Raw genomic sequence first — 10,210 nt, forward strand, 5'->3', positions numbered from 1 at the left:
AGGGTGCAGAGGACAGGGAAGAAACTTGGGGCCTTTCCTGTTCTTCTCCCTTTCCTGTCCCATCACCTCTGTTTCATCTGCTGGAGAAGCCACTTTGCTGGTACACAGAGGCCCCGGATTGGTAGGCGGGGCCTCCATCTGAAGCTGAGAAACAGATTATCATTGTCTAACTGTTATTGAGCGCACCCAAGCAGCTTCCTCTGTTATTGTGCCTCCCAGCAGCTCCCCCTCTTATTGTGGCCCCACAGTAAAATAATAAACACAGATACTCCCCTTTCCCTGTTTCCCAGCTGCAGTTTCTTTCTTCTCTGCTTCTGCTGTGTGTAGCAGTAAAGCCAGCGGGCAGGAATGACATTTCCACATGGCGCTTACTATATACAGTAGAACCAGAGGCACAGTGATAGTGCAGGGAGCTGCTGGCTCTGTAATCAGCTCTGTCGTCGCCCGGAGGATGCCGGAAGAGTTATCATTCCGGTACATACCTCCCGCTGGGCAGGACAGTGGGACAGCACCTGAAAACTGGGACTGTCCTGCTGGATCTGGGACAGTTAGTAGATATGCTAAAGTGGCTGAAAACAGAGACTGCATGCATATCACGAACTAAAGCCACCCAACATACCCCCCCTTTACCGAATAACCACAGACACGGAAATAACTTTAAACCATGTGGAGTGACAACAGGGAGTCGGCCACAGCTTTATTAAAACTATGTTAACCATTTAAACACCTACTCATAGAGTAGTAACTTCTTTTCAACTTTTAACAAAAAGGAACTCCATTTTTCCAGGGGCACCTGAAATGCCAGCCTCGTTAGAGGGCATGTAGGTCCTCACCCCCTTCTGTACAACCGCCAGCTGTGACTTACAATTACATAAAATATATAAGACCGCATATGCGTAGATATAAAAATGGTATATGATGGTTTTTTTTTTTTTTTTTTTTTTTTTTTTTTTTTTTTTTTTTATAAAGTTATAGCAAGAATACAATAATACAAAATAATAAGGGCGGGCGGGAGGGGAAGGATTCCTGAAAGAGGGTGAGCCAGGTTACCGTCCCTCTTTTATGCCCTAGGCTCAGCCCCCCAGGTGTGGCTAACACTCGCCCTGCCCCCAGTCACGTAGCCCACGAACTCAATACCCGCTCCTACTGTAAAGGAGGGGGAGGGGGGAAGGAATAGATTAACCCTTAGCTACCCACCCCCTGCCTGCAGTCCCTAGCCCAACGGCTATATGCCTACGGGCTACCAAGACTGCATGCATATCACGAACTAAAGCCACCCAACATACCCCCCCTTTACCGAATAACCACAGACACGGAAATAACTTTAAACCATGTGGAGTGACAACAGGGAGTCGGCCACAGCTTTATTAAAACTATGTTAACCATTTAAACACCTACTCATAGAGTAGTAACTTCTTTTCAACTTTTAACAAAAAGGAACTCCATTTTTCCAGGGGCACCTGAAATGCCAGCCTCGTTAGAGGGCATGTAGGTCCTCACCCCCTTCTGTACAACCGCCACGGAGGAGGACATGCAAACCTACATGTCCCTCCGACCCCCCACCAGAAGGGACATTGCCCTCTCAATCCCATCCTGAAGACCAGACAGGAAAATATCCATCCCGATATCCGTGAGATGGACACCATCAGGCAGCAACAAGCCCCGATTGTCCCCTTCCAACTCCCTGTGTCGCACTACTACGCCCCCCCTCTCCCTAACAAAGCGGGAAACCTTCGTATTCAGCAGCCTCCTGCTCCTCTCAATACCGGCCCCGTCCCTGGCCCCTTCCCAAATTGCCCTAGGGATAATTTCCGACCACACTAGCACGAACCTGGAGAAGAAGGAGGAAAACCTCTCCAGGTCCGACTGTATCAGTGGGACCAATTCCCCAAAACGAACCGAACACAGGTCGTTACCCCCAAGATGCAGAACCAGAATGGAGGGTGAGACTGAATATCTGCTAATGTCCACCACCTCGGGCAGTGCTTGCATCCAGCGCAGGCCTTTAATTCCTCTCCAGCGGACGTCGGCGTCAAAAAAGCCCAGGGACCTTCCTCCAGGACGAACCATAGCCCTCTGTTCGGCCCAGTAAATGAACGAATGCCCAAGGATCCATACCGTCGGGCGGGAATCTAAAATGAACAAAATCAGTTAATAAGCAAGTCAGGGCGAATGTAACCAGCAAAACATTCAGACCTCCAACGCCCAATTCTTTGCACCTCAGCATCAGAAAGGCCAAGCTCACTTGCAGTAGTCGCAGCGCCAATCCTAAAAGAATGCGTGCCAAATTCCCCAGGAGGAAACCCAGCAGCCGCCAGCGCTTTTTTAAACAAAACCGTAAATTGGAAACGTGTAAGCGGGGAACTATCAGCATGGGAGAAAAATTGAACCCCCCCAACCCTGATCGCTAAAAAATTACTAACCGCCAGCACAGGACATGCTGAGCCTCCCACCTGACGCAGTGACACCCAGCAACCTCGCCCAAATACGTCTGTCTTAGAACGACGTATACGCAAACGCAAGCCACCAGAAGACACTGAAACATCCTCAAACAACAACCCCCCAGGTTTATTAGCACTAGGAGGGACCAATTCCGAAATTCGCAAAGCGCCAAAAAACGCCGTGACAAAAGCTGCACTGACCAACTTAACCTCAAAACCATCTCGACAGACCGTGTCCAGAACCGCCAGAAGACGCAACAGGACCGAATAAGAAACAGGACGGCGGGATTCCCGTCGAACCGAATCTTTCTTCCATCCCTTAATAACCTGTTTTATGAAAAAACACTGGGTCACATCCACCCACCCATGCAATTTAAAGAAAAAGGCTATGCCTGCTAACCGACGCTGCGCACACAGCCCCGATACACCCTTATCCCTTAACCCTTCCAAATAGCGCAAGGTAATGTCCAAGCGAACCCTCGCATCAGACGAAAAAACCACCGACCCGGCTACTACAGACCATTCCGCCCAAGCTTTACCATATGCTGTCCAGGTAGACGGAGCAAGAGACGACTGAACTAAAGCCCGAAGTTGACTTCCAGAGTTGACCACAGGGAACCCGGGCACGGAGTCCCTTCCGCATCCGCCAGAGGGCAAAGGGATCGAAACACCTGCCAATTAAAACGTGAAAGAGCGTCAGCGATGCTGTTCTCTACCCCCGGCACATGACGAGCTCTAAAAACAATATTCCACTGTAGGCAACGTAACACGAGCCGTCGCAACAAACACAACACCGGTAGTGAGGAAGAAGAAATGCTATTCACCGCATGGACCACACTCATGTTGTCAGACCAAAAAACTACCGCCTTGTTCGCCATACTCTTACCCCACAGCTCAACCGCCACCACGATAGGAAAAAGTTCTAACAAAGCCAGGTTCCCACACCAACCCCGCTCATGCCAATGTGGCGGCCAACTTTCCGCACACCAAGCCGTGCCTAAAATAACCCCGAAGCCTAACGATCCCGCCGCGTCGGAAAACAACTGCAAATCGGGGCTGGAGATCTCCTTTTCTCTCCAGCAAGTACGCCCGTTGTAATCAGCTAAAAAAGAATCCCAAACCCGTAGATCAGCCTTGATACCTTTGGTCATACGAATGCGATGATGTGCGACACGGACTCCAGCAGTGGCCAAGGAAAGTCTACGTGAAAAAACCCTACCCATAGGCATAATGCGACACGCAAAAACTAGCAACCCCAACAACGACTGAACCTGCTGAAGAGATGCCTTCCGGGCCGCAAGACAGGCTGTTATCGCTGAGCGCAACTTAAACAATTTATCCTTAGGAAGCCGGAATTCCATTGCAATGGAATCAATTTCTATCCCTAAAAAGGACAAGATCGTACATGGACCCTCCGTCTTTTCAGCTGACAAGGGCACCCCGAACTGCTGGGACAAAAAACGAAATGAAGACAACAAGCCTGCGCAGTGACCTGAATCGCGCGGGCCCACAAAAAGAAAGTCATCCAAATAATGGGTCACCAGCGAGGAGGACGTTTCAAACTTCAAAACCCACTCCAGGAAAGTACTGAAGACTTCGAAGTAATAACAGGAGATGGAACAACCCATGGGCAAACACATGTCATAATAGAATTCATCATCCAGCTGGCAACCCAATAAGTGAAAACAATCCGCATGCACTGGCAAGAGCCGGAAGGCCGACTCTATATCCGATTTTGCCATAAGGGCCCCTGGACCTGCGGCACAAACCAACGATATAGCTTTGTCAAAGGAAACATATGATACAGACACCAAATTCTTGTCAATACCATCGTTGACAGATGATCCCTGGGGATGAGACAAATGATGTATAAGCCTGTACTTACCCGGCTCCTTTTTAGGAACCACCCCCAATGGAGAAACCCGGAAATCAACAAAAGGAGGGGAACTGTAAGGGCCCGACATTCTCCCTAACTCAACCTCCTTAGCAACCTTGGCTCGAGCTATTTCAGGCATCTGCAGAACGGATTTCAAGTTCTTTGCAAAAACAGGGGCAACGTTGGGGATGAACGGAATGAAAAACCCAAAAGAAAAACCCGTTCTAAGTAGCGCGGCCTCCGCCTTCTTGGGGTAGAGAGCGAGCCATGGCAGCATCTTTTCCACGCGAACCGGCGTCCTCTGGCTTACCACTACCGAGAGACCGCGAGGAGGCAGCCGCAGGACGGGAACAGCGGAGGGAGGCATGAGCCCCGCCACAGTTGGAGCACTCGTGCCTGAATTTGCAAGACCCGTAAAATCGACAGTGTCCTTCATTGAACATCCAACAAGTTCCCGACCTGCGAGCCGCCCCCGGCCCAAGGGAACCTGCCGGAGCTGAGGACGAGGAGGAGGCGTTCCCTATCCACCGTCACAGAGTCCACGGAAATTAAGGACCAAATGTCCACATAGTGGTTGTGAAAAATTTTTTCTTTTGTTTCATCAGAGAGATGATAGCCAAGAGGGGATACACCACAAAAATACGTATCCCTATAGGCCGGTAAAGACGGTGTGAAGGTGGACGTGGAAGCCTCAACCGTAGCTTTTGCCGTTGAAGGAAGCGACGCCGTGGCCGAAGGCGCACCAGGCGCCGCCCCCAACAAGGATCTAATGGACGACAATACTGCAGAATCAGATCCCGACCCACCCCACGCCTGCAAGCAGGCCGACTCACCAGACGCTGATGCAGGCCTCGGAGCCGAAGACGACCTTCCAGGAGCTGCCATCGCCAACGCCGCTGAAGGACCGGACACCTGCTCTCTGCTGGAACGATGAGACCTCACCGAGCTCCCACGGGACCTGCTACCACCATGCTGTCTTTTCGGAGATGGAGTACCAGATGACCCAGAGGAAGCCCGCTGTGATGACCGAGACGATCCGGACCTTGAAGCAGACCTGCGGCCGCGGGAGCGGCGCCTTTTTTCCCGCCCTGACCGGGAGCGAGAAGCCCGCCGGCGCCTGGATGAAGACGAGCGACGGCTACGACTAGAGCTGGCCCTAGACCGCACTGAAGAGGCGCGCCGCTGGCCTTGGGCCAGCACATACCCCGTGCCCAATTCCCCGGCCATCAGCGGAGCAACCAGGGGGGGCGGGACGACCAGGGTGTTCGGATCGAGGGGTGAGAATTCCGATCCAATGATGTCTTCCTCAGAGGCAGCACCTTCATCCGGATCGGTGGGCCCTAGGATGGACGAAGGCTGGGGGTTAACGCTTAAATCCTGAGGATGCCAGGGGTGTACATTACGGGCCAAGGCCGGGGGCTGGGAGGGCAGATGTAAACCAGCTGCCCCCGGGCCTTGTGCCAAAGCTAGGGCAGGGTAGTGGCGGGAAGTGGGTCTGATGGAGGAGCTACTCCTGGCTGCGGTGCGTGTGGCGACGCAGCCTCTGCTGGCAGCGCGGGGAGGAGGATTAACCCCCCCTGACCCGGCTGCCACACTAACTATTGGGCGCCGGCTCCGGCCTGCAGAGGACCTGGCCGGAACCGGAGTGGGGGGGATGAAATCAGGGGACTCCTCTCTCCTCACCGCTTCCGGGCGCGGTGACAGAGAGGGATTGCGTCCCCCGTTCCGATGGTGAGGGGAGGGAGGTGCTGGGGTGCGCGCGGCGGGAGACGGAGCCGCCGCGGGCAGAGGAGTACTCACGGCCGCCTGCGCTGAAGGAGACAAGCGCTGAGGCGGCCGTGTCAACCTACCGGAGCGGCGCACGTCCTGAGATGGGGGAGCCGACGGCGCCAAATCTGTCGCTTGCGCCTCCGCAAGCAGGGAGGACAGCCAGGCAGAGCCCTCGGCCCGCAGACGCTGTCGGATGGCGTCATCAGTGGCCATCTTGATCCGGATCCTGCAGGAGACGATTCCACCGGGAAGGAGAAGGATTCCTGAAAGAGGGTGAGCCAGGTTACCGTCCCTCTTTTATGCCCTAGGCTCAGCCCCCCAGGTGTGGCTAACACTCGCCCTGCCCCCAGTCACGTAGCCCACGAACTCAATACCCGCTCCTACTGTAAAGGAGGGGGAGGGGGGAAGGAATAGATTAACCCTTAGCTACCCACCCCCTGCCTGCAGTCCCTAGCCCAACGGCTATATGCCTACGGGCTACCAAAAACAAATGAATGTATTGCCTGCAGGGCAAAAGAAGAAAAACTGGGAAACATAAGTGTAGACACCAGTGACCTGCAAGCTTAAAGGGGTTTTCCCACGAAGGAAAGTTAAGCCCTATCCACTTTATAGGGCCTAACTTGCTAAACAATGGGGGTCTCAGTGCTGAGACCATCGCAGATCGCAAAAACGAGGGGTCCTTCGCCCCTCGTCGCTCTGTCAGATTAATTGAGCAGACGGCCGCGCATGACCGTTCTACTCCATTAATCTTTATGGAGCTGACGGAGATCGGTGAGTGCAGCGCTCGGCAGTTTCCATCAGCTCCATAGAGATTAATGGAGCAGAGCGGTCATGTGCGGCGGACCCCTGGTTTTTGCAATCTGTGGGGATCTCAGAAGTGAGATAGGGCCTAACTTTCCTTCGTGGGAAAACCCCTTTAAGGAAACATAAGAAATCATAAGAAAGCATTTGCAACACCCCTGCCAATACATAGGCAGGCTAGTAGTTGTGAATAGCGCCCTCTCCAGGTTAGGAGCTGTATGAGGGAGTCATGAACCCTCTAGTAGGTTTCTAGCACTAGGTCACTATGTAATAGCAGCTGTAGCCTCTGCCTGAACAGGCAACAGTTAAATGGGTGTAGGGCAGTGATGGCAAACCCTTTAGACACCGAGTGCCCAAACTACAACCAAAACCCACATATTTTTTGCAACATGCCAATGTGACAATTAAAGCAGTAACTTATTACTCCCTGCTCTTTCACAGGTTTAAATTGTATAGGCACCTGAGGACACCAATACAGTAGAAAGAAGGAGAGGAATTTTGGATGATCATTGTAGCTTCCTTCCAGGGTCCTGGGCTGCCTGGGACTGCAAGAGGCCTTGAGTCCTGTCTGCCGATTTCTGTGCTGGGGTGATTGTGCAGGTGCCCATAGAGAGGGCTCTGAGTGCCACCTCTAGCACCCGTGCCATAGGTTCGCTACCACTGGTGTAGGGTGTTATCCAATTATTTGGCTGTATTGTAAACTGGAATGTGATTGGAGAGGTACTACCACCTGACCAGAATGAGTATAAAACCCCAGTGCAGTGGGAACACATGGTCCAGTCCAGACTACAGGAGTCTGAGAGTGTACAGAGAGACAGTGTTCAGTACACCTTCAGTGTTGACACATAACCCATTCCCAGGTCCAGAGTCAGGAGACTCTAATCCAGAGCTGCAGCTTCCAGCCTGCATCTACTACCAGGCTGGTGCTTTATTCCTGAGGACCACTCTCCACGATCACTCCAGTACCAGAATCTGCTGTTGACGGTTTAGGCCCGTTGCCTGCTACCGTGAGTTGATTTGCACAACTTTGCCTCTGTCTGATCCCTGGATATGGCTGTTACCACCACGGACTTCCCCATCCATCACCCAGGGACTTATCTTACATACACTCAGGGGTTGCCCCAGGGAGAACCAGTACATCAGCTTCTCCCTCCATATTTCTTGCACACACCATCTGCTGGAGACCGGCCAGGCAGTAGGACAGCCCTCCGGCCCCCATACTAAGCACCGTGACATCGGCACGCCCTAGGCCGCAACCGCCAGCCACTCCAGTATTCTGGGCCCGGCTGCCTCCAGCCCCAAGAAAAGGCTAGGCCCCGGTGGGGGATGTTGCACAAACTACAAGAAAATCTTTAAACTCAGAGCATGCTGTGCTTCCGGACAAATAAATGCCAGAGATACAAGAATAAACAGGATTTTTTTTTACTAATTAATGTACAAGCTAATTGTTAGTTGTCTATTGAACCATGGAGGCATGAAGCCTTCATACAGCCTGTGGATGATTTCTTAGGTTATGATGGTTTCTCCCAGTTCCTGCCTCCCCCTAATATCTTTATAGAACCTTCTTCTACATATAACACAGCATGAAGGGGCTCGGTGAAGGTGGTGGTGAAGGTGTGTAAGTGTCTGATGGGGTCACACAGCTCATAGAAGGACAACTCCCCCGCCTCATAATCCAGACAGATCCGGAATCTATTACTGGAGATATTGTCAGGTAACCGGATCCCTTTCCTGTCATGTGTCACATAATACTGATTATTATATCTCATCAAGCTCCAGGACTTGTTATTATATCCAATGTATGACTGGCGCCTCCTGTTGATACTGGGATAACACATCCCGACCATCCACCCCCCTGATCTCCTCATCCCCACATCCCAGTAATGTCGTCCTGAGGTAAATCTCCGGCTGCTCATCACCTGAGGATAATCCTGGAATCTCTCTGCTGTTTCTGGACGATTCTTCTTCTCTTGTGTCCAGGTTGCAGTTTTCAGGTCGTCTGATATATGGAGATTATTATGAGCCGTGTTTACATCCAGTAATATGTCTCCAGGACCCTCCACATAGATCCCGCTCCTTATACCTGATATTATGTCACATAATGTGTGTAATGTGTCTGAGATCACAGTCACATCCAGACCATCTACATCATGGCGCTGGTTATCATGTCCCCCTGTGTCCTCATCACCTCCCCCCTCCTCAGGATCACACAAGTCACCTGTGTCTGGTTCCTGTAACACAGTCAGTGGATCAGTCATGTTACACAGCTCCTCAATGTGCCTCATCTTCCTGGACAGCTCGTCCTTCTGTATCTCCAGCTTCTGGATCAGAGCAGACAGTGAGAGGGACTCTTCCTTCTCCTGCCTGGAGATGTCACTCAGGATCCTCTTCTCCAGGTCGTCCAGCCGTCTCCTGATGTCTATAAACAGGGCAGTGACTCTCTCAGCTTCTCCAGATGCTTTTTCTTGAGCTTTTCTCCTGCTCTCCTCCAGACTCTGGACTCTTCCCTCAGTCTCCTCTCTCTTTGTGATCAGTTTCTGGAGAACATTTCTCAGTTTCTTCTTCTTCTTCTGAGAGGCCTCATGTAGCGTCTCCACCTGGTGTCCCTGATGTTCTCCATCCAGTCTGCAGGACACACAGATACATGTAGCATCCTCAGTGCAGTAATATTTCAGGATCTCCTTATGGACAGAACATTTCCGGTTTTCCAGGGAAGTGCTGGGGTCAGATAAGACGTGTTCTGGTGACTTGCTGTGGACTTTCAGGTGTTTATCACACAGAGAAGCTTCACAATGTAGACAGGACATCACAGCAGGTACAGGAGAGTCCACACAGTAAGTGCAGAAGATCCCGGTTTCTCTCGGTGTTGGTTGAGTAGTCAGTAAATTCTCCATTATCTTCCGCAGAGCTAAATTCCTCATCAGTGCCGGCCTCTCCTGAAACTCTTCTCTACATTCAGGACAGGAATAACCTCCAGACCCGTCCTGTGTATCCAGCACACGATCAATACAGACCCGGCAGAAGTTGTGTCCACATCTCAGCATTACAGGATCTGTATAAGTGGTCAGACAGATGGAGCAGTCCAGCTCCTCTCTCAGGTCGGCAGACACCATGGCTGACAGAGCAGGAAGAGAGAAACGAAACTACAATTCTAGGACAATCAGGAAGGAGAAGTGTTGTACCTGTGTGCACAGGGCGGAGCTGAACAGCACAAGATCAGTCTCTATTAACCCATTACTAGACACTTGTAAGAATCCTAAAATCCATATTCTGTACATTTGCTCTGCTATATATACATGGAAGCCACTGCTGAGAAAAGGAA

At 51.6% G+C, this 10,210-nt stretch overlaps 2 protein-coding genes across 2 annotated transcripts; both read right to left on the minus strand.

The window, feature by feature from the left end:
* Nucleotides 1-1,015: 1,015 nt before the first annotated feature.
* LOC140125874 (uncharacterized) lies at nucleotides 1,016-6,300 on the minus strand. Its single transcript, XM_072144750.1, has 3 exons — nucleotides 5,151-6,300; nucleotides 2,981-3,112; nucleotides 1,016-2,132 (listed from the first exon to the last, which is right to left on the minus strand). Exons 1-3 carry the CDS (start codon nucleotides 6,298-6,300, stop codon nucleotides 1,540-1,542), a joined length of 1,875 nt encoding a protein of 624 aa, XP_072000851.1. The 3' UTR covers nucleotides 1,016-1,539.
* Nucleotides 6,301-8,294: 1,994 nt separating this feature from the next.
* Nucleotides 8,295-10,004, minus strand: LOC140126092 (E3 ubiquitin-protein ligase TRIM11-like). The gene has a single exon (XM_072145198.1). It carries the CDS (start codon nucleotides 9,999-10,001, stop codon nucleotides 8,400-8,402), a length of 1,602 nt encoding a protein of 533 aa, XP_072001299.1. The 5' UTR covers nucleotides 10,002-10,004; the 3' UTR covers nucleotides 8,295-8,399.
* Nucleotides 10,005-10,210: the final 206 nt, after the last annotated feature.

This window comes from Engystomops pustulosus, chromosome 4 (assembly GCF_040894005.1).
Source record: "Engystomops pustulosus chromosome 4, aEngPut4.maternal, whole genome shotgun sequence".
Lineage (NCBI taxonomy): Eukaryota > Metazoa > Chordata > Amphibia > Anura > Leptodactylidae > Engystomops > Engystomops pustulosus.

Coding starts and splice junctions, on each gene's coding strand:
- LOC140125874 (XM_072144750.1), bottom strand. CDS start 6,300: ATGGCCACTGATGACGCCATCCGACAGCGTCTGCGGGCCGAGGGCTCT. Junction 3,113..5,150: donor GAGGCCTGCATCAGCGTCTG/GTGAGTCGGCCT, acceptor TTTAATTGGCAG/GTGTTTCGATCCCTTTGCCC. Junction 2,133..2,980: donor GTCTACCTGGACAGCATATG/GTAAAGCTTGGG, acceptor TGTTCATTTTAG/ATTCCCGCCCGACGGTATGG.
- LOC140126092 (XM_072145198.1), bottom strand. CDS start 10,001: ATGGTGTCTGCCGACCTGAGAGAGGAGCTGGACTGCTCCATCTGTCTG.